Source organism: Solea solea, chromosome 1 (assembly GCF_958295425.1).
Source record: "Solea solea chromosome 1, fSolSol10.1, whole genome shotgun sequence".
NCBI lineage: Eukaryota > Metazoa > Chordata > Actinopteri > Pleuronectiformes > Soleidae > Solea > Solea solea.
In genome coordinates this window covers 3,842,615-3,865,979 of record NC_081134.1, presented here as the reverse complement: position 1 = coordinate 3,865,979, position 23,365 = coordinate 3,842,615, and the positions used below count along the sequence as shown (strand labels likewise).

Here is a 23,365-nt window from a genome sequence, read left to right as displayed (position 1 = left end):
GTTGAGATTTCCAGAGGTGTTTCAAGCGTTTTTGAGGGCTGTATGAAAATGGGACCTTGGGGGCCCAACTTCTCCCCAGACTAACCTTCTACCCCCAAACGCAGAGGTGTCAAACTGGTGGCCCCCCCATACCATGACAGTTTTCAACATTATTGTTTACTTCATTTTAGATGTATTTCTCTGTTTTGTATACCTCTTTCAAAATCAAAACAAGCACTTTTACTTTTGTGTTATAATTTTAAGATCATATTGCCCACCTGCTACTGAACATTTGTTCTTTTCCCCCCAATTGGCCCTTTCATGACCAGACTAGATGCTCATTGGCCTCCAGGTCATTTGAGTTTGACCCCTGTTTTAGCAGTAAAAGCACATTTCACACCCCTGTCTCCCACCTCTTCCTCTTTTTCACATGACAAAATGATTTTATTTATTGACTATTATTAAGTCAATAATAGTGTGGAGAAGTGGTCAAAATGGCTGCTATACAAAAATCCTAATAGCTACAGATTAAAGAAGATTAAATAACATTTGACCAACGTTTCAGTATAATCTGCCTACAAAGATCGTTGCGCAGCACAAAATGTTCTTTGGTATTTATGAATGATTTTCAGTCTAAATCAGCATCGGGAGACGAACAGAAACCGTGGATTGTGATTCTCATTTCTCCTTTTGCTGCAGATTCAGTACGAGAGTTCACATGCATACGTAGTCACATGTATCTTGTGTTGGTCTCAATAGATTTCCATGGAGACAGAAAGCTTAAACAGAGGGCTAATGACCTGTACGGACCCATATAATCAACCACTCTTTGGGCAGGAGATGTTAGTGATGTTTCGTGTCTGCAACGGTCATTTGTGAGACTTTGTTGTAGTTTGTGGTTTTCTGTGAGGGTGCTTCTAGGTTCTGGTGCCTTAACGTGAGCACATTTTGTCTTTAGGCTTCAGTTGAACTGACCTTTACGGGGCTTGACCTGCGCTGACACAATCGCAGCAGATAAAGGGAAATAGATTGAATGCACAGATACACTGAACCGATTTCCCTGAACTGACTGACTGACTGACTGAGCAGAGGCGGAGAAACTGCGAGCCACATACGAAGAGAAAGCACAAGAAACGGAGAGACACTCAGGAAGTTAACAGGGGAAGTTTGGTGGTTTCTTGCGTCATCATTTTATGCTGCTTCCTGCGTGCCGATGCAGAGTGAAGGTAGGAACACGCTCGTATTTGCCTCTTAACTTGTATATTTTCTCAACTTTTTACCCTAAAAAAATACTTATCCGAAAGCGGAAGAGTAGCAAGGGATGCTGGAGGACAGGAGAACAGTGGCAGGTGTCAGGAAGATGGAGGGGGATGGGGAGTGAGTTTGAATGTATGTATGAGTCTGTATGTTCAGGCTTCAACTTCCGCTGCAGTGAAAAATGGGCCACATTGGCCATGACAGGCAGACGAGGCGTACGGACTGCGCCTGGAACAAAGTCAGTCCTCAAGCCAGAGTTTAGGTCGGACGTTTACGGGGGTCAACCAGCCAGGGAGAGAGACAGTATGATGTGACTGACTGGACTAAAACATTTACAACCTCATTTCACTGAATAGGAGAAGTACAGAGGCAAGGGTGTGGCCTTTTATTCGAAAACATAAATTGAGGTGATCGGGGGGAAGTGGAGAGCCACTGACGGAGCAGTCGGTGTCATTTGTTTTTTTTTGATTTTGGATGAGGTTGTTCTGCAGCGCAACAAAACCCATTTGTTATTTCTGCTTTTGCAGGGTGGAAGGAAAAAAAAAAAAACCAAATATGTCCTTGTACGTTAACGTATGAACTCGGAAGCAGCCAACAACATGCACTGAGGTAAAGGAAACTGGAGCAGCAGCAGCAGCAGCAGTTGGAGTACGGTCAAATCTGTTCAGAGGAGCACGACCTCTACAAAGTCACTGTCATGTTAGCAGAGTTGGTCAACTCATCGTCCAGAAAGTTAGAGTGAAAGTCGCAAGCTTGAGCAGCTCCAGGTCGTCGAGCCGGTCTGAATGTGAGGTGGAAACAGCAAACAGGAAGAGATGCGGAGAGTCCGGAGAAGAGGGGGGAACAAAGACAAGGTGTTTGGATGTGATCTGCTGGAGCACTTGAACGCCTCCTCCCAAGAGAGTAAGTAAATGTCGCCCCCCCCCCCCCCCCCCAAAACAACAGATCTACAAAAAAACACTAAATTGTGCAGATAAATAACCATGCACACTCAACATGACATCTGAATGACCACACAGTGTCCATATAACAGTGGCTTTATAGATATGGATTTACTTCATTCATTGATAAAGTGTTACATTAAGGGGTTCTGTGAATATTTGATCATACCTGATTAACTGAAAAAATAAATCTTACATTGATTCAGAGGTGTCAAACCACATGTGGACCACCACTGAATATCATAATGTAAACACAGGGCCCATGACCTCACCTTCTACAAAATTAATTAAATAAATAAATACACCATTAAATCATTCATTAAATGTGTCATTAAATAATGAAATGTGTCATTAAATAATGAAATGTGTCTTTAATTAATTAAATGTATTTAATGACACATTTCATTATTTAATGACACATTTAATGAATGATTTAATGGTGTATTTATTTATTTAATTTTGTCCCTTTTGGTCCTCCATACTTCTGAACACAGCGAGGTGATAGAATATAGACAGAATATGATACTAAATATGTTTTTACACCAGTAACGACAAGACATTCAGTCATAATTATCACATTATTAAATGCATTACATTCAATATTAAATTACACACAAGCTGGTTGGTGTTTTAATTACAGTTGTCTACATTATTATGTATTATGTATATTATATATATATATTACATAATGTTTGATATTATAACAGATTAATTTGAGAAATTCTGTGAAATATCATCATTTATATCTTAACTGCAATATCTTTGTTCTATCTGTCTGTCTGTCTGCCTGTCTGTGTGATTTGTGTGACAGTCCCTCAGGTGTTACGATGCTGCAGTGAATTTGTGGAGCATCATGGCATCGTGGATGGAATCTACAGGTTGTCTGGAGTGTCGTCCAACATACAGAAACTAAGGCAAGTTTTGTGTTTGTGTGTCTTTGAACCCAAGTCTGTAAATGTACACTCTAAACTCTATGTTTTATTCCGTTTTTAGTTAGTTTGTTTTTGACATTTTTCTGATTCGCCTACAACCAGGGGTGAGTTTGAGGGAGACGGGACTCCAGATCTGAACAAGGATCTGTACCTGCAGGACATCCACTGTGTCAGCTCTCTCTGTAAAGCTTATTTCAGAGAACTGCCAAACCCTCTGCTCACCTACCAGCTGTATGACAAGTTTGCTGTGAGTAGTAGAGCCACACACACACACACACACACACACACACACATACTGTAAAGAAACAACAATAACAGAGCACATCAACACTCCACCAGCGGCTCCATCTTGTATTAAGTAGTCCCATTTTCATGTTGTTTACATCTGCTGGCTACTATGTGTGTCATATATACATGATTGTGATAGAATATAATATTGGTGTCTGTGTCACAGGAGGCTGTTGCCATCCAGCTGGAGGAGGAGAGACTGGTGAAGATCAGAGATGTGCTGAAAGAACTGCCAACGCTACATTACAGGTATTTGTACTGCACATACAGTACATGAAGTACAGACAAGGAGTTAGTTGTGTGTTATTTACATTACGTGCTGGACCTTTAAATCTTCATCGTCTTTCCTTCAGGACTCTGGAGTTCCTGATGCGTCATCTCGTCAGAATGGCCTCATACTCCTCAGAGACCAACATGCATGCCAGGAACCTGGCCATTGTCTGGGCCCCCAACCTGCTCAGGTGAGCTAATCTCAGTGTGTTCTTCTACCTGCCAAGTTTTCATTCTTAATTCTTCTTTCTCTTGTAATTTTTTTCAATAAATTTATCCATCCTCTTCCCTTCCTGCTGTGTATTTAGTTGTAAGTCACTAAAAAGTCCATTAATGTGTATGTAAAGGTCAAAGGACATCGAGGCCACTGGGTTTAATGGTACGGCAGCCTTCATGGAGGTCAGAGTTCAGTCCATTGTGGTGGAGTTCATACTCACACACGTCCCTCAGCTGTTTCCTGAACAAGGTCAGACACACACACACACACACACACACACACACACACACTTGCTTATATGTCCAAGTGAGGTCCCTTGGAGGCATTCTTACCCTAACCCAGTGGTTCTCAAACTTTTTCTGTTGGGCCCCCCTTTGGAGGAAGACTCTAAAATGTGTCAAGTATAACATTTATTGAAAGAAACATCAATATTAGAACAAACGTTTCATTTTTCTTTCAATAATTTGCTGTGCAAATAACATTTTTGCTTCAGCAATACAAATAACCTCAATATTGCTTCCTGAAAAAGCAATTTTCAAATAAAAATATGAAATGTGCGATTATAACCCAGTTTTTTAAACAATAAATACATTTTGATAACAAAGAATACTTTAACAATGTCAATAATTTGCTGTGCAAATAGCGTTTTTTGTTTCAGCTCTTCTGCGGTTGTGTATGGTACCTGGTACGTGCAAGTCTGTATGCAACCTTGTAGGAAGCTAGCTGTGCTTTTTTGTTTACACCGGTTTTAATAAAGTCTCCTCTTGGTCTCTTAGTCTCCTCCTCCCGCCCCAAAGTTTGAGAAAAGTTGCCCTAACCTTAACCATCATAACCAAGTGTCTAACCTTAACCCTTACCCTTACCCTGACCTAAGACTGATTCTAACCCTATCCCTAAAACCAGGTCTTAACCCTGAAAAAGCCAAAAGAAAATGGCCCCACAAACACATGTTTGTACTTTATTAGTCCAACACGCACTCATAGCACACTTACCTTTATCTCTTTATCCCTTTCCTCTTCCATAATCAGGTGTACCCAGTGAGAGGAGGAAGTCCCTCCCCTCACCAACCCCAGCAGCCAATCAGGACGAACCATTTTTCAAGCATCCTGTCAACTTTGGAAACATCAGTCCAGGGGATGGTCCTCTGCCCATAAGACCCTACCATGCAATTATTGAAGGCACAGACAAGTAAGTAGAAGTTTATCCTCTACTATGAATTTAGAATGTTCATGATTTGAGGTCATGTTGTAGTTGTAAAACAGTTTTCTCAGGTTCCCTGTGTGATTTATGTGTAAAGTGTCTGTGACTTGTTCACACCTCAGGAGGAAAGGATCTCTCAAAGGCAGGAAGTGGATGTCCATATTCAACATCGGAGGACGATTTCATGACCCACGACGAAGACAGAAAAATTCTTCTACTAAAGGTACAAAACCTTCTCCTGAAAATAATACTATTTATTATTTATTTTTGTAGTTTATCATTTTAGTGTTCATTTTATTGGCCGTTGTTTAACGTTTCAGTGTGGTCAGATAACACAGCTGATATACACTATATACATGTAAATGAGAGTGTGTTGCAGCCACCTGAATGCACTCATTATGTCCTTATTATGCACTTTATGTCTAGCACGTAAGTTTCCCTCAGGACAAATAAAGCAATCTTAAATCTTGAGCATGTATTTAAATCAATGTTTTGATTTTCTGTTATCGTTACAGAGAAAGACAGGTCTGCTCTGAGACCGGCACGGAGCATGGACTCCCTCAGTACGCAGTCATATCCCCATGAAGGTGCTGCTCCTCTCACACAGATCACAGAGGATTTTCTGATTCAGGATCATTAAATGCCTTAAATATTTCAACATAACCCAAAAGTTGACACCAATTAGGTACCAACCTGCAGAGTCTTGTTAGTAACTCTTGCTCAGGTGTGCAAAAAGTGAGATTAGCATTTAATCTAAGGTGGTTTAAAGGCCACAATCTGAGCAGAAATACTAAATACAGTCTTATATCATTAACTTATTGATTTACATTCTATTTAGTTTGAAAAACATGGAAAATAGATGTTTAAAATAGGATATATAACAACAATAGTGAACAACATCTTGACACACAGCAGCAGATATACACAAATTAAAGAATATAAGGCCTCATTTTCATATTTAAACATACATTTTGAGAGAAAGTAATTCTCTTAATATTAAAAAACCTAGGAATCATTTATTGGTTAAAATTATATATCTGATTTAAACATACATCTGATTTAAACACATTTTTATTTGGTCTGTTTAAGAAAAAAAGCATTTTTGACACTGGATTATTCTCTCTTTTGTATTGCAGGACCCAGGAATCCTTCACAGCTTCCACCCTCTACCAACACGTCTCCCCTCATCACCCCCTCCCCACAGGCAGGCTCAGAAGTCGGATTAGGGCGCAGTGAATATGCTGTGACATATCGCAGGGGCACAGGGTTAGTAACTGGAGGGACCCAGGGCACATACACTGCTCTGGACCCTGAGGGTTTAGGGGTCGTAGGCAACGAGGCCTTCCAGTCCAGATCCCCGGGACTCTCCACCAAAGCTGGGCGACGAGCAGCCATGCACATCACGGGGCCCACCATGGTTACTGTGCCACTACACATCACCTCTAACCTGGCTTTAGGAGTGCTGCAAGGGCGTGGAAGTGACAGAGTCATCCACCGTGGCAGGGATAAGGATGGAGGAAGCAAGGCGCATGGGAAGGAGGGAGAAGGCAAGGTGGAGGAGAAGGAAAGCAGAGAGACGGAGGTGGAGGGAGGGGGGAAGGTTAGGGAGGAGGAAACACTCAGGGAGGGAAATGTGGACCTGGAAGGTGAGGAGAAGGGTGAAGGAGCAAAGGTGGAGGAGGAGAAGGAAGAGAAGGAGGAGGAGCAAGAGGAGGCGAGAAAAGATGATAGATGGAAAATGGAATTGACTGCAGGTGCAGCTGTGTCCAGCAAACAAGCCAAACGGAACAACTCCAACACAAACGATGAAGATGCTGCAAATATTTACCAGGATGATGAATGCTGCAGTGACTACATGGGTAAATCCGCCTGTTTCATACTTCATTTACTATGATTGTGTTTCTTTGGTCAAAACCCTCATAGATTTGCTATTATTCAATTAGATGAACTAGATTTATTAGAATTATTAGATATTCTGCTGCCCATGAACTCACATCAGTCACATGAAACAGAATTAGAATGAGTTATTTTTGACCGTTGCATTTAATCCATCCTTATTACACACTAGTAGTGAACACACACAGGCCTTTTTCTGCACCCAGGGAGCAATGGGGGATTGGGGGCCTTGCTCGGGGGCATCCCAACAATTCCCAACCATTGTTTTCTTATTATTATTACCGTTATCATCATATTCTGATTCTTTCTTTGGTCACCGTCGTGCAAATTTCAACAATTCCTGAATCAAAACTTGGTTGTTTTGTTCATGACATTCTTTCACAGACATGAAAGGGACGGAAGACGCCGGTCCTGTGCCGGCTGACACTCAACCTGAAGACGTTGATGCTTCTGATGTCCTCAACGCCACTGAGGTGGGAGAGGACGACCAGGAGCTGTTTGGCTACGTTCAGGACAGCTTTGAATTCCTGGACCACATGGACTGCAGCGGCTCCTATCAGGTCTGCGTAGTTCCAGCTGTTCCAGGTTCAGCTTTGTAAATCAACAAGGTTTTTTATTTATTCCACTCTCTGTCTTTCTTTTCCTCCTCAGGTGCACGAGTTCTCCGTGGAGCCTCCTGGACACTCGGATGACGAGTATGAAGTCATGGAGCAAGCTCAGGATCCTCAGCATCCTGCGGATGGACAGACACATCAACCACACACGCCGAGTCAGTATGAGTTAAAGCCACACCGGCCGCTCAGCCTCGACCTCCAGAGCAGACACACTAAATCCCTCAGCTTGCCTTACATGACCTCACCTGTCCACGGACCGGAGGAGTCTTCCTCTGATGAGGAGGATGTGGAGGATGACAGTGATGATGATGATGATTATGGCAGCATAGAAGAGGAGAGCATGTTTATGAAAAGCCTTCCTGCTGATTTCTATTTCAACGATCTGAATAAGTGTGAACTGGAAAATGAAGAAAGAAATGAAGACACTTGCACGATGGACAGACGCCCTGTCCATGAAACGATGCACAGCGAGGAGACAACGGCGCAAACTAATGGAGACCAGGAAGAAAGAGAAAAATATCAGGACAGACTGGAGGAAAAACAGATCATGAAGAAGGAAGAGGAAATTGCACACAATGAGCAAGAAGTTCAACCAGAGGAACATGTGCAGAGGTGAAAGTTTTACTGTACATACACACATCTGGATACAACATCTGTACCGCTTCGCTTGGCTCATGGTTGGAAACTTATGTCAAACACAGCTGACAGGGAATTAGACGCAAGGTATCAGCCACATTCGGGACAGAAGCTATATTTCATGTCTTGTCTGGGATACTGTGACCAGCAACTGATGCTTTTAGAAAGATCTTGCTGCATAACTAAGTTAGCTACATATAAAGGGATAGTCCAGGTGTTTTTAAAGCATGGTTGTATGAGATATTGATACCTTATCAAGACTTACATCCTGTGTGTGCCGCAACATGCACCATTGTTTCACATTGTGCCACACACACGTTAAAAGACTAAGACAGTATATACCTGGATTATGAAGTCTCACCTTTTCACAGCGCCACCTACAGAGGCGGAGTCAGATCTACACGGGGCAATACATTGATTTTCTCCTTCGCATGTATACTCGGACTCTACAGGTTGTCCTTTGGCCTGTCTCAGTCACACTACGGCCTTAGCTCGATTAAACTGTGCATGTAAACTGCTGACAGGGACTGATAGAAATAGATAATGATATCTTCAGAATCTTTTTGTTTCGTTGTTAGGCAGACTGAAGTTTTTTCACTGCTCACCAACAAATGAAGGAGCATTTAACCTCCTCAGAATATGTTAATCACACACAACCCCTCTATCAACTGCAACTGTATTGTAAAACAATGTAGGCTGCCTTTAAAGCCACATTGGATAGACTTTTTTTTCTATACATAAAAATTGTATGGATGCATGATGAAAAAACATCTAGAAATTTTAGTTATAAATGTAGCTGCTTTAATGAAACTTTTAATTAATTTAAAAGTATAACACGCACATTCAACTCAACATAAAAATAATAATAGTGAAATGAGTAAAATAAGAAATAATATTATTAATAAAATAAGAACCTCAAAGTCTCATTAATCAATGAAAAAAGCAGAACATCTCTTCCCTGAAGTCCAGTCCCAAATCTAAACTGTGTCTGTTTGTCATCCATTTCCAGCACAGCAACAGAGGACGATGTCCACACCATGGAAGAGGGACGAACAGACAGAGAAAAGCCTTCCAATCCAGAACAACACTGCTGTGTTGAGTTTCCACTGCCAAGCAATGACGAATTACAGATTATCGAGGTTGACGAGGGGGATGAGAATGTGGACGAGGATGATGATCCTCCCGCTTATGATCCACCTTGTCACGTAGAAGAGGAGTCCAGAGAACTTCTGTGTGATGGAGAGGAAACAACAGAGGGACACACTGAGGACGGGGAGGATAAAAGTGTGGAAACAGACATGTTGTGTCAGGAAATGGCTCTGGAAGTACAAGAAAGTGATGAGAACCTGACTGAACGTCCTGCTTTAGGAGGACAGGAAGGGACAGCTGAGGAGAAAGGTGAAGAAAAGACGCAGGAAGCTGTTGAAGAGGAGGACAGTGCCGGTGTTTGTGGCGGTGGAATTTGGGAGCAACTTGAGGACGTTGTATGTGAAGTGATAGAGGATGAAGAAAGTGAGCTCGTACAGAGGGAGGCTGTCGCTGGAGGGGGGGATGAACAGAGACTGAATGATTCAGGGGGGGAAATAGAGCAAGTGGAAGGAGCTGGGACAGACGAGAGAGAAGTTAGAGGACAGTTAGAGGGACAACCACCGGAGACGACTGAAGAAAAGCTCACAGAACCAGAGATGCAACAAGACTTGAAAGAAAATGAGACTTGTTTACCAGAGACAAGAGAACGACTAGAAGCAATTCAAGGGAACAATGAGGCACAGTTTCACGATAGAGATGACGTGGTTAGAAAAGAAGAAAACGAGAAAGGCAGATGTGATGAGAGGTTTACAACGTGTGCAGATAAACGACAAAAAGAGCCCGAGGTTGTGAAAGTGAAGTGTGAGGAGAGAGACAGTCGTCAAGGAGGGGGAGGCGTGGGCAGGAAGCTGGTTATCTCCAAACACCCAAAGGTTTACCAGGTGAAAGCTGTGCCAATTGTTCCGCCGAAGCCTCAGCACTGCAAACTTACTGCTCTGACCCTGCGACAGCAGCAGCAGCAGCAGCAGCAGCAAAGAGACAGAGGAAGCAGAGAAATCCCACCCGTCCTCCTGGCAGAGCAGGTCAAAGTTTGGGACGCAGCAGAACATGGGAGAGACGGAGGAGGCGAGAGGTGGAGGGAGAGGAGGGACGAAGGCGCCACGAGGGACACAAGCAGAAACAGTCCCCTGAGCATGTGTTTCGACGAGGCCGTCGCTATAGCAACCCTGAGGCGAGGAAAGGAGAGGGAGTGCGAGAAGGAGAGGCAGAGAGAGTGGGCAGGTGAAGTGTAGTCTGTTTGTTGACTTAAACTGATTATTGTGTGCAAACTCCGTTCCTGCACATCACACAAAGAAGAAGACTGTACTTTTTTCTCTCTTTAGTGTAACAGATTTTTATTTCAGTTTAAATTACAACAATAGTTGTCTGACATCTTCTTCTTTTCTGCCACGTGACAATAGTTTTTGGATGTATTTTTATTTTTATCTTTATTGGTTGTCAAGAGTTGACAGGGATTCCCTGGCTGGACAGTTGGAAAGTAAACACACAGAGGCTGGATTAAACTAAATGCTCCATCATGTATGAAAACATCTTACAAACCATCAAACCATCTGGATAAACTGCCCTTTTTTTCCTTTTTTTTAAATGATGCATCGATACACAAAACATCCCACCATTGGATAACAGAGATTTGATTTAATTAATTAATTAATTAAATAAATAAATAAATAAATAAATAAATAAATAAATAAATAAATAAATAAATAAATAAATAAATAAATAAATAAATAATCCACCTATGTGTATATACAGTATTAGTATATGTATATATATACATATATATACATACACACAGTATTTGTATAAAGCAAAGTATGTGGTTTGATGGTTAAAAAAAGCAGGGATGGTTTCATTTTAGAGATAAATATAATGTGGACATTTTTGAATTATGTGAATAAAGTAATGTTTTCAAGATCGTGTCTGTTTTTTTTTTTCTTCCAACGTTTATGACATTTTAAAAGTTATATTGATGGGAATTGGATCTAATGGTGAGACAGCAGACTCCTCCAATCACCTGTCCCATTCCCAAGCATGTCAGGGAACTACGGTGGCCTCTGCATACCAAAAAGGATAATTGGTTTGGCGTCCTCTGTAAAGCAAAACCCTTATTTAAAGTACATTTTAAAGGCTTATTATACACTATTATTTGCAGTATTTGCAACACAAATCGTACACACTAGACCTTTATCACAGCCTTAATCTCTAGCTTTGCTCTTTTCAATGTATTTAGACCAAATATCACACATTATATATGACTTACACAGATCAGATCAATTGTGTAACAGTGTATTGTAATAACAATAATAATAATAATAATCATTATTATTATTATATTATAATATTAGACATGTAACAGAACACAAACATTTTGGTGTTGAAAAGACTACACATTTATTTAAAAAAACATTTTGTGGTTAGAAGAAATGTATATATTTTTATGTAATTCTAGACAATACATATCTTTATGTTACTGGTTGACAGAAGGTGTAAACATAAACCATAAAATATAAACAAACATGGAAGCTTTGATGGTTTACTGAAGACTGCTTCTAGATGTGTTCATAAAGTAACTATTATACAATAAATGCACTCATCTTTATTAGTCATTAAATTATATAATAATAATAATAATTAGACTTCTGTGCAAACATAATAGAGTACATTAGCTATAATGGACGGTAACCCTTGTGTGTTTGTATTTACATGAAGGTGCTGTTCTCGTGTATCGCCGGTAGGAGGCGTTAGTGCTAAACTGTGCTCAGAGCGACGGAGAAGAAGAAGAACAACAACAACATTAAACAAATAGCTGGAAAACACTTTTGCTCCCCCACAGAAGCTCCAGCTGGTGAACGCAGCGTGAAAACAGCTCCTCGGAGTCACGACTTAAACTCGGCACGATGTCGTTTCCTTCCACTTTCGGCTCACAGGTCGCTGTCGTCATGGACGTGCTCGCGAAAGCTGCGGTGGCCGAAATAACGAAGCTGGTGGAGGAGGGGACGGTGGTCCTGCGCCTGGAGATGTGTCGGAAGGACAACGAGATCCAGGAGCTGCAAAGAAGTTTGAAGATGATGGAGGTCGAACTCTGTCAAGCTCAGGGAGCAGCTGAGAGCCGAGCTGCAGAGGAGAAGAAGGAGCAGCAGGAGCAGATAACTGTGGGCACCCAGTTCTCCTCGAAAGGTCTGTCACACCAGACTTCATTCAAAAATGCACTCATTCAGAACTCAATCTCTTCTATGCGTCGGTGCTTAAGTAGTAAGACAAAAGTAAAGATTGTCATAGAATTGCTGTTGTCTTCTCTTAGATTCGGCTTCAAACTGACTGTTAGACTGATTAGTGCAATATTAATTCTTGAATAACTTTAGGGACTTACTGTTTTGACATGTGGTAACAGAGCTGCATTAAACCTTTTTTTTAAGAAAAAAAAGCTATAGATGAATTTAATGCACAGTTATGACTGGGCAATAATAACAGTACATATTGTATTTTAACTTTATTCAGTAGCAATGGGTTACTAAATACCTATATGTATACCAATATGTTAAAACAGTTTGTTGTATAATACATATTATCATTTAAGATTTGTTGTTGTTGTTTTATCCCGTGTACACTATTTCTATTTTCATATATTGTCTACATGCCTCAGTGTGATGAAGTGTCATTTTAAAACAGGCCTAAGGAACAAAATGTCATTTAAAATCATTATTCAATTTAAAGACAAACCCGACCAGACAAAACGTTCTATTGCTAATTATGGACATTTAAAAAACTACTAAAGCTAGTAGCTACTTGGCTACTAAAATAAGATTGGACCCACTTTTAGTATGTAGTCTCAATAAGGTCACACTGTTTTGGAGTGTATGTGTGTGTGTGTGTGTGTGTGTGTGCATGCAGGTAGATAAGAAATAGTTCTTTTATATTGGTGTTTATACATGTGTTACTCTCTTTTTTTATCTCTGAAAAGAGGTTGGGGTTTAGGGAAATTGGACTCATGACCCCATTAATCTGAAAAGCAAATATTAAAAGTAGAATTTTGCCATGTGAAGGAATAATAAACGAATATCACCATGTTTTGTCAGACATGGATGTCATCCAGTAAACCAGGCAAGTAAATAGCCGTTGGGTTGTACCGGGAGTTAATTATTGTGTTCTCGTTTTGTTGACGTGAAATTGAATTGAATTGAGTTGACTTGTATTTACAGATGCAAAAGAAGAGATGCAAAGGTGTGCCAGGTACCTGCGACCACAGCCTGAGCACTCGGAAGACGACGATGGCGCGAGGCTCACGGTGAAACACGAGCCGGCAGAGAAACGAACAGTCCGGGAAACAACAGACGACACTGCAACTGCAGCGGCGGATGTTTGCTCAGCCGAACGAGACGAGGCGATCTGGCCTTCGGCTTCTTGTAGCATGTTTGAGAACAGCCCGGTAGCAATGCAGCAGCACATGCAGATGTTCCCATCCTACAGTGAGCAGTTTTCCACTCACGGAGATGCAGAATATTCCTATAACTCTCCACCAGCTGCAGAAGAGGAAGGTGCAGATGATGCATTCAGCGTGCCGATAAAAATAGAGGTAGACAATCAGCCAAGCTGCATGGGAAGTTCTTCTTCAGAGTCTTTTCATGATGAACCATTGAGCCATGTGTCACACCCTGTAGTCAGTGAGAACAGATATCTGCAGTCCGACCCCCAACAGGCCAGGCTATCGCCAAACGTGCCTCATGTGCAGAGGCCCAGCGCGGACACTCACGATCACATCCACAGTATGAGCCACCTGCGCGTGAAGCGACTCATCAATGTGTGGAGGGCAAATCCGAAACTCTTCACCTGCTCTTCTTGCAACAAGAGTTTCCCTCGCTTGTCTCAGCTGGAGGAGCACAAGGCAACTCACCAAACCTTCAAACCCTTTAGGTGCCTCGAGTGCGGCAAGTCTTTCACCCAGAAGACGCGGCTGAAGTCGCACCAAAGCGTGCACACGGGAGAGAGGCCTTTTAGTTGCAAAATCTGCGGCAAGATGTTCTCGAGGCAGGACAACTGCATGAGGCACGAACGCTTCCACAGCGGCCTGAAGCCATACAGCTGTGGGCAGTGTGGTAAGAGCTTCACAGTGCTTGCTAATCTCAGAATGCATCAAGATATTCATCTGCAAGGAAGGTAACTCTCAGTGACTTTCTATAAAGACTTGAAGGGGTTTTCCGCCTCAATGATATATATTTTTTATTGCCAGTGTGCTTGAAGAGTTGTCATGCATATGAACTTCCCTGCTTTTTGTTTTGGCAGCTGATCTTGGTAGGTGGTTGTTGGCTTAATGCAAATTTCACTCCCTTTTCAGCTCTGAGGACACAAACACTGTGTACACACACGTCACCTGAGCTCCACAGTGCTGTTAAACCAGAAACACTGTAGCCGCACCTCATTCTTTTATAACGTCGAAATTCTTTACCCGGTGGATACTAATAAAACAAACAAAAAAAGGGAGTGTCAGGGTTATATGTTGTTCTTGATTGTCTTCTGACCCTCACGGCCTTACACACGGAGGTCACAGCCATGTATCTGCTGGTCACATTGTAGGCCCGTCGAGTGTCCTGTAAGAGAAAGCACAAAACTAACAAACACACTTTTACCAATTTTCTGATTTCGAGACAAAGCAGGTGGGTGCAGTCGTGATGAAATAAATGTGTGTCGGAGAAAAGAGGGGGCTGGATGCAGTGTAGGAACCTATGCATTAATGTTGTGTTTGGCTGCAACTAACAAGTATTTAAACAATCGTTCAGTCTCTCGATTATTCAGTTAGTTGTTTTTGGTCCATAGAATTTAAGAAAAAGAGGAAACAAATAAAATAACACACACAGAACTCTGTACTCATTATGAGTCCTGGCTCTGGTCAGTCTTCATTTTGCTCCAAAAAAAAAGTTGCAATGTACTTTTTTATTTTTAGTTTAAACAGTTTAGTTGAGCAGCCAAATTAAGCAGGAATAATTTTTTCAAGATGAAGAACCGATGTCATCAGACGGTGCCCAACCCTCTCAAGGTGTCATGTGGTTCAGCGGTGGTGGCCAAATCACTGCCCATCAGTTCCAGGCCTCCAGCCGACCTCCTCCAATCCTGCGTACAGCTGTCGTTGCCTGCTGTACCAAGTGTAGTGAGCACCGTCCACACAGACTGCGCTGTGAACGCTCTACACCCCACCTCAACTGGAGACAGCCATGATTGCCACCCTTTCTCTCTGCACTACATGACAAGGTCTTGGTATCTTTGCCTCTTCCTCTCATGGGCCTCTTCACAACCGTCAATTCCTCAAGGATGACCTTCCTTGCTTGCTCTACCAGATGACTAGGTCAGGCCTCAAGGTTGTCTGGACGACAGCTTCCCCTTCCTTTATCTCCCATCCTCATATATATATATATATATATATATATATATATATATATATATATATATATATATATATATATATATATATATATATATACATATACATGTATGTGCATAAACGTGGAAAAATTACCTTTTTTGTCAAAATCATAAAACGTGCACTATGGGTTATGGTTATTTGACCATACATTTGAGTAATTCAGAGTAAATGAATGTAGTAAATTCATGTTTTTTTTGTTTTTTTTCTACACATGAAAAGTTGATAAACTTTTCCTGATAATGATTAAGTTCAACAGTGCTAACCAATGGCCTAACTTTGGGGGGTAAGATCTATTAGTAGTAGTCTTATTTGGACTTAACTTGAAGTTCTTGTTGCAATGCTGGTGAATGACTTGTACTCTAGTTTTACTCTTTACTAAAATTCCGTTGCGCGCTTTGACTGGTCTTTACGGTATCCATGTCATCACTTCCGTTAACGAGACCCTGCGCTTTGTACTGATTAGTTGATGAAAACAGCTAACGGCAACTAACAGTAGCCGCTCAGAACTGCTTTAACTGCAGTCTGCGCGACCACCTGTGACTTAGGTTCGGTGAAGAGGTTCGGCAGGGTCGCGGCCTCGCGTCCGCCGCTCGTGTCACGTGTCCGGGTCTTTAAACTTGCGTCTTCCCCTGTTAAGTTGGCCGCTCCACAGCGATGCTGAGCAGCGTTGCTCTGCGGGCTCAGGTCGCCTCCATCATCGATGCCCTGTCCAAAGCGGCGGTGGCGGAGATCTCCAAAGTCGTGGAGGATGGCATGGTGGTGCTGCGGCTGGAGATGTGCCAACGAGAAAGCGAGATAAAGAAGCTGAAGAGCAACATCGAGCTCCTTCACACGGAGCTGAGAGCTGCTCAGGACAGAGGGGGGGGAGGAGGAGGAGTGACCCTGCGACCTGACAGCCGCGGGGGGGAGGGTAAGATGGACCTGGACATAGACACACACTGTGGACTGTTTTAACGTGGACTTGTAACGTGTACTCAAACACACTCAAAGTTTTAGGCACTGAAAGATGTTTTACAGTGGCGTGCACTGATATTTCAGGGGGCAGGGGCTCAAGGGTAAACACGTGCACCCTCTCCAATTGATATATTAGCTTTTGTGAGGATCTTTTTGTATTTTTTACATTACTTAAAAGCCAAAGTAACATGCTTGAAAGAGCTTAGTGATGCTATGGATATTCAGTCAGTTTAAATGTTAGACGTCTTTCCTCGTTGCTACTAAATCCCACACTAAACATTTACTCTACATCCTGTCTACCTCAGTCGTAGTCCACATGTAGGTGGGTATTTTTAAAAACTGAAAAACAGTTTTTTTCCTGGATTATTAATTTACAAATAATCCAGTCCACACACAATACATTTCTTGAAAACATCTTCGTCCACTTGAAAACACTCAAGCCCTCATTTAAGTGCTGTCAAAAGCAACTTTATTTCATGCTGTAGTCAGACTAAGACGGGCAATAGGACAACTTGAGTCTGAGTATACATGCGGAGGAGAAAATCGATTTATTGGCCGTGTAGGTGGCGCTGTGTCTCTCTATAAGCTTCTGTGTATTGAATCAGTTTCCTGTTGACTGTGCTGTGGTTCTGCATGTTTCATACCTGCTGTTCATGATAGAAATTAAATCAATTATTGGCTCTTGTGGTCGCTGCTGATCGAAGGAAGATGCTGCCGGTGTACGATATCTGGAAACAGTGCTGCAGTTTAAACGTTGTCTCCCGGGGAGGAAATTTTAGTGCATGTGCACAACGACAAGTCCAACTCCAGTCCGAGTTTATACATGCAGGAATAATCGTACTATTATCCAGGTCCACATGTGCCTTGATGAATAATCACACTCCACACATTTTTTCTCAAGTGTAATAATCAAGTTTATGTTGCTAAACGTTTTGTCATTGTCTTCCCACAGGTGGTCAGAGTGGCACTGGTGACGAGAGGACCTCACTGGATAATGTGCATGTTGAAAAGGACGCCAGTAGCCTGTCCATATCTGAGATCAAGGTTAAACCGGAACCTGTGGCTCAGGGGAGTAAAGAGATCCGAGGGCAAGCAGATGAGCTGGGAGAAGAGTTGGCTGTGTTTGAGGGGAACAGTGGCCAGTGGAAGTCAACGAATCAAAACGAGGCAGGACGTAATGACTCTGATTTTTTGAAGTTAAGGCAGAACTCCATGTCATCTCTGCCTGAATCCTCCCTGGACCCTGGACTGGCCGTGCCCTGCAGCAGCTCCGGTGGGTTTCAGCCCAGCCCGTTCAGCCGAGGGTTGCTGGGTTACAGTCAGTATCGTAACTTGTACAACACGGCGCGAAGGCGGACGGTGAAGAGGCTGATGTTCAAGAAGGGCTTCATCTGTCCATACTGTGGCAAATGTTTTGAGCGTGCCGGACACCTCGAGAGACACAAAAGGATTCACACCGGCGAGAAGCCGTATCGATGTGAGATATGTGGCAGGCGCTTCAATCAGAAATGTAGCCTCAAGGAGCACATGAAGATCCATAGAAGAAGTAAGTGAAAACCTACCCTTAGACATGGAATAACTCTCTCTGCAGGCAAATTCGATTTGTTTTTTTCTCAGATCAGATATTTTCTAATATTATAATAATATTATTTATTATAATAAGTAACTTTATTTATCAATTGCTGACATTCCTGGTTAAAACCTGTGTTCTACTTTTTCAAGACACACTGCGTCCTTTATTGTTTTTTCGGCGGCTCTGTGTCTGTCTGTCTGTCTGTCTGTCTGTCTGTCTGTGTGCGTGCGTGTGTGTGTGCACTTCCATACTTGCTTGCAATATGAGCAACGGAGGCCGACAGAGGCTTGTTAGAATTTGTGATAGACACACACATCAGGCACATGTTTATGAATTTTGACCCTGACGGGGATTTGAACATGCGACCTTCTGAGACTGCTACACATATAGGCCGACGGAGGCTTGTTGCGTGAATGGGGTGTCTGCCATCTCTGATTGCCTTGTTACACATGATGTCAAAGTATTAAGAAATATAGCCAAGAGCTTATGAGCGTCTATACCAGGGGTGTCAAACTCATTATAGTTGAGGGGCCACATAACAGCCCAATTTTAACTCAAATGGGCCAGACCTGTAAAAATAACAGCATAATAACCCAACAACAAGTTTAATGAAGTATCTTTTTTTTTACAAAACACATTATGAACAACCTGAAATTCAAAAACATTTAGGTATCTGCAAATGAAAAATACAGTGTTCTTCACATATTCATCCTGCGGGGCCGGATTGGACCCTCTGACGGGCCGATTCTAGCCCACGGGCCGCACCTTTGACACCGCGGGTCTAATCTGTGCAGCTAAAAATTAAAATTAAAAAAAAGACTCCTTGCATGAAGTTCTGGGTCTCTGTCATACGCGTACAATTCATTCCCTAGTTTGTTTTTGTCTGTTTTATTACTCACCGTGATCTTATTGTTTACTGTATATCGATGCAGAACAAAACAAACATCTATGTCTTATTTTATTGCGAGTGATATTGTCACCGTCAGGAACATTTTCGCATGATTTCCTAACATCGTATATGAGCATGCATCTGGGTATACATGTCAACATGTATGTCTTTAGCCTTGAATGTGGCTGGTAATCATTCGTGATGACTTCTCTCTACTTTATACAGGTATTGAGCCCAGGCCAAATGAGGTGCAGGAAATCGAGGTGAAACGGATTCCTGAGTTAAATCTTTGTGCTGATACCCATCAGCCTGAGGAAGAGAGCCATGTCAGTGCTGAGAACAGCCTTTCCAAGGAGGAGGACATTCTCCCAACACCTTTGCAGGTCAAATCTGAGCCCATGGAGGAGAAAATAACACAAGCACCATTCCATGGCTTAAACGAGCAGGTGAGGGATGGAGGAGTAGACAACCTGAGTGAGAACTTTCCAGCTTTTGAGAGAGACAGCCAGCAGTGGATGCCCAGACTACAAGGACAAAACAACGCGGAGATGAGCGGCATAGACTATCTCAGCAGCTCGTCCCAGAACATGACATCCTTCCCTGGGATAGCTCAGTTGCTCCCACCGCCAGTCGAGGCCTCTTGTAGCACCTTCTCGTTTCCGGGGAAACCATACGGAGAGCTCGGCAACAGCATGATCTCGCAAACGCTCTACGGGTCTTTGGACACGCTCCTGATACAGAGCGAGGCGGGTTTACACGGCATGGCGGAGGCCTCGCTGAGTCACGCCCAGCCGAGGAGAGGCAGGCCTTCTCAGATGTTCAAACCAAAGAAAAGCTTCGTGTGCTCGTACTGCGGCAAGATCTTCGAGCGCGCCGGCCACCTCGAGAGACATCTGCGAATTCACACCGGGGAGAAACCGTACGGCTGCCATATCTGTGGGAGGTGCTTCAATCAGAAAAGTAGCCTCAAGGGCCACATGAGGACGCACAGAAATGGTAAGAGTTATCACCAGATCACAAGATCCATCATGTAGTTGATGATCCAATGCCCAAGTTGACCTCTTCAAGTTGCTTAATTTGTCCAAATCTTCATACTATGTACAAAATAAAAAACTACTGTTGTAGTCAACATCACATTAACCAAGACATGGACATAAAAATGGGTTTAAATATTGATTCACAAGTTACTGATGCTTTAAAATAATTTAGTTGGTTTATGATTATAAAAAAACCCATTTTAAATTGAATTCACTTGATCCAGGGTTACCTCATTTTAAATTCTAAAACAATAAATGATATTAAAGAAATATAAATATTTATTTAATAAATCCTATTCATTAGAATTAAATTTATTTTTGAATCGGGCCTCTGCATATTTACACTGTAAAATGTAATATGTTCTCTTTACGAAAAATTAAGGAACTGGTTGCTTTAAAAACGTAAGTAAATATAAATATTAGTTAAGATTTAGTTAAAATGACTTCAAATTATTACTATAAATCTCATGTTTATGTATTTTAGGCATGAATCAATGTGCTCGATAAGTAATGCATAAATTGTTCATAGTAATCACAAATATCACCATTATTTGAAGCCTCATTACAAAACGGACAATTTAAAACTTTTCTGTTTATTTTTATGACCTGCAGTATCCACAGGGCCCACCAGGGGGATAAAGCATCACTGCTTTGTACTGAAGGAATGTTGTTCTGCTCAGAGTTTTTCATAAAACTTCACCGTTGCTGTTGCTTTGTCTTTGTAAAGGGGAAACTGCAGATGTGCTGGAGCCTCATCACCTGATGTTTACGCTTCCTGACAATCACCCGCCGGAGAGCCTGACTGAGCCAAAGTCTGATCTGGCAGCTTTTAAGGAACAGTTACCGGGCAGGGAGGTACACGGTGGACAAGCGGTCATGGTGAAGGTGGAACCAAACGGGGAGGATTTCCCGACTCTAAGTCAGGCACGTCTCGACAACGGCACGACAGCACCAGACCAAAGAGAGCTGTGGACGTCTGGGATGGAGGGAGAGAGCGGCGACGCCATGGTACGAACTGTCCGGGTACTTTCCCACGACGTCAAGTATCACCTCAGTCCTGCAGCAGACGGCGAGCAGCAGGAGCAGCAGCAGCAGCAGCAGCAGCAGGAGCAGGGATACACGTGCACGTCACCAGGCAAGGACGTGCCTTTTCTACACGACCAGGAAAAGAAGGACATGATGCACGGCGGTCAGTATTCGGTGATGGCGATGCAAAGAAGCACAGACATGACTCTCACCTCCGAGTTCCAGGATCAACACATCACGCGGGAAGTGGTCGTGAGCGATTACGGCGCAGTCGGCCTTGACGCGAGCCGAGAGGGCGCCGCGTTTGAGTTCAACATGGCCGCCGCGACAGGAAACCGCGAGGACAGCTGCGGTGGTGACGCCACCAGACATAATTGCTTTATTTGTTCAGGTTGTGGGCAAAGCTTTGACAGTTTCAGTTTATTTCAGCGGCATCAGTGTCCAAATATCACTGAGCAAAGCTAAAACTCAATCACAGCACTGATAAATAATGATGAACACAGATCAGTGTGTATTTGGCCGATAGCTATTACAGATACCGATAATTATTATTATTTTTCTCTTCTGTGGTTGGAGCACAAAATCATCTTTATTAATAATAATACACATGGTACAAGAAAGGTACAACGTTCCCTGTATGTTAGTGCTTTGGTCGATGTGCTCCCTCTGCTGGTAATATTCCTAATTACACAGCATGTCAGGCCCGAGAAATTACACTCAAAGAAAGGAAAACAATTAGTTTGTTCTAAATACTTAACCAATTTAAAGACAATCTTCTATTATAACAAGCCTTTGTAGCCTCTTGTTCAGCTACTTATTCAATTAAAAGATATGTATTTTAGTCAAGGTCGTCTGATGTTGGCTAACACTGATTTATGATGCCAATTTTCTTTTTTATTGATAATTTTTTCCCCTCGTCCATTCTAATCTTAGTAACTTTATACATGATACACAGAATTGTTTGACTTCTACATATATATTTTGTATATAAAGCTTTATATTTTCAAATTAACGTATGAACTAAATATTAAACACAGGAAACGGGTGTCAAATATTAGGGGTGGGAATTGCCAGAGATGCCACGATACGATGTTATCCTGATATTTAAGTATCTGAAATCGATACTCACAACAGGACTGAAACATCAGTTTTTTTAATGCTAATCCACAAAAAGTTGAATGCCTATTTGTAAAATCAGTTAAAAATTAATGTACTACATTAATACATAATTATTGGCCGAGAATACAGTTAACCGTAAGCCGATCATTAAAAATGGTAAAAAATCGTCCCGAGTATTCAAGTCTACTTCAATTTGTCGGTTCCCAGAGCCCAGATAAACATTAGTGTCTGTATCAGTGAATGTTGCTTTACTTGTTTCAAGTAAAGACAAAAGTTTGTTTAGTTTTTGTCCCATTTTATTTTACATAACATGTTTTGCTGCTACTTTGACCTGCTTTTTTCATCTCCTCTGTACAAGAAAGAAAGAAAGAAAGAAAAGACAAAAAGGAAAAAACCATTGTCCTAACTCTTGACTTGAAAAATGGTCTTTAGCCAGACAGACAGTTTATTTATTGACCGAACTGTAATCAAGATAAGTTTTGATAAAGCTTTGTAAACCACACCAATGTCTGTGGATTCACATTCACTGCCCTGTTTTGTAAAATTGTTTTATTCTGAGGGTGGTGCAGTGAAAGTACACAGTATTACAGTATTTTTAAGTTGTTACCAAATTGTAGTATTCAGATATTTTGACGGTGTGACCTTTATTTTGAGTCGAGCCAAATCAAACCTGTTCGTGTACGACAATGTTTTCCCAGTACCTCAAATTACTGCTGCCTTCAAAGCTGCTTGTAAATACTGTACGTCGTCAAAACTTTAGCACAGTATTCAAATTTTAAATTAGTGTCACTAAATTTGACAAGTAGCTGAGAATTTAGAGAATGAAAGCGACAGAGTTTAAAGGGATAGTTTGGTGTTTAATGTGTGAACTCAAACAGATTCAACCACGTGACAAACAGCTCAGCTAATAGATATCTTGATATCTTCAGAATATACTTGCTGCTTTTTCCTCTGTAAACTTCTCACACAAGATTCCATTGAGAAAATCATCGTTTTTAGCTTGCAGGGAAACCGGAGCTGCTGTTCTACTGCT

At 41.9% G+C, this 23,365-nt stretch overlaps 3 protein-coding genes across 3 annotated transcripts; all 3 read left to right on the top strand.

Moving 5' to 3' along the window:
* Nucleotides 1-1,149: 1,149 nt before the first annotated feature.
* si:dkeyp-68b7.12 (rho GTPase-activating protein 30) lies at nucleotides 1,150-10,786 on the top strand. Its single transcript, XM_058640713.1, has 14 exons — nucleotides 1,150-1,205; nucleotides 1,764-2,139; nucleotides 2,989-3,091; nucleotides 3,212-3,356; nucleotides 3,564-3,646; nucleotides 3,751-3,858; nucleotides 4,015-4,133; nucleotides 4,913-5,072; nucleotides 5,207-5,307; nucleotides 5,600-5,671; nucleotides 6,221-6,943; nucleotides 7,365-7,540; nucleotides 7,632-8,206; nucleotides 9,240-10,786. Exons 2-14 carry the CDS (start codon nucleotides 2,052-2,054, stop codon nucleotides 10,549-10,551), a joined length of 3,765 nt encoding a protein of 1,254 aa, XP_058496696.1. The 5' UTR covers nucleotides 1,150-1,205; nucleotides 1,764-2,051; the 3' UTR covers nucleotides 10,552-10,786.
* A 1,309-nt stretch (nucleotides 10,787-12,095) lies between these two features.
* LOC131460777 (zinc finger and SCAN domain-containing protein 2-like) lies at nucleotides 12,096-15,152 on the top strand. The gene is made up of 2 exons (XM_058631560.1): nucleotides 12,096-12,496; nucleotides 13,519-15,152. The coding sequence occupies exons 1-2, from the start codon at nucleotides 12,217-12,219 to the stop codon at nucleotides 14,475-14,477; spliced, it is 1,239 nt and encodes a 412-aa protein (XP_058487543.1). The 5' UTR covers nucleotides 12,096-12,216; the 3' UTR covers nucleotides 14,478-15,152.
* A 1,033-nt stretch (nucleotides 15,153-16,185) lies between these two features.
* On the top strand, nucleotides 16,186-22,911 carry LOC131460758 (zinc finger protein 236-like). Its single transcript, XM_058631537.1, has 4 exons — nucleotides 16,186-16,644; nucleotides 17,641-18,234; nucleotides 19,376-20,146; nucleotides 20,915-22,911. Exons 1-4 carry the CDS (start codon nucleotides 16,389-16,391, stop codon nucleotides 21,676-21,678), a joined length of 2,385 nt encoding a protein of 794 aa, XP_058487520.1. The 5' UTR covers nucleotides 16,186-16,388; the 3' UTR covers nucleotides 21,679-22,911.
* The last annotated feature ends 454 nt before the right edge of the window (nucleotides 22,912-23,365 follow it).

Bases quoted from the DNA above. Each gene is read 5' to 3' on its own strand.
- si:dkeyp-68b7.12 (XM_058640713.1), top strand. From the start codon at position 2,052: ATGCGGAGAGTCCGGAGAAGAGGGGGGAACAAAGACAAGGTGTTTGGA. The intron at 3,092-3,211 runs GCAAGTTTTGTG...GCCTACAACCAG, and splicing joins TCCAACATACAGAAACTAAG to GGGTGAGTTTGAGGGAGACG. The intron at 4,134-4,912 runs GTCAGACACACA...TTCCATAATCAG, and splicing joins TCAGCTGTTTCCTGAACAAG to GTGTACCCAGTGAGAGGAGG.
- LOC131460777 (XM_058631560.1), top strand. From the start codon at position 12,217: ATGTCGTTTCCTTCCACTTTCGGCTCACAGGTCGCTGTCGTCATGGAC. The intron at 12,497-13,518 runs GTCTGTCACACC...TTGTATTTACAG, and splicing joins CACCCAGTTCTCCTCGAAAG to ATGCAAAAGAAGAGATGCAA.
- LOC131460758 (XM_058631537.1), top strand. From the start codon at position 16,389: ATGCTGAGCAGCGTTGCTCTGCGGGCTCAGGTCGCCTCCATCATCGAT. The intron at 16,645-17,640 runs GTAAGATGGACC...GTCTTCCCACAG, and splicing joins TGACAGCCGCGGGGGGGAGG to GTGGTCAGAGTGGCACTGGT. The intron at 20,147-20,914 runs GTAAGAGTTATC...GTCTTTGTAAAG, and splicing joins CATGAGGACGCACAGAAATG to GGGAAACTGCAGATGTGCTG.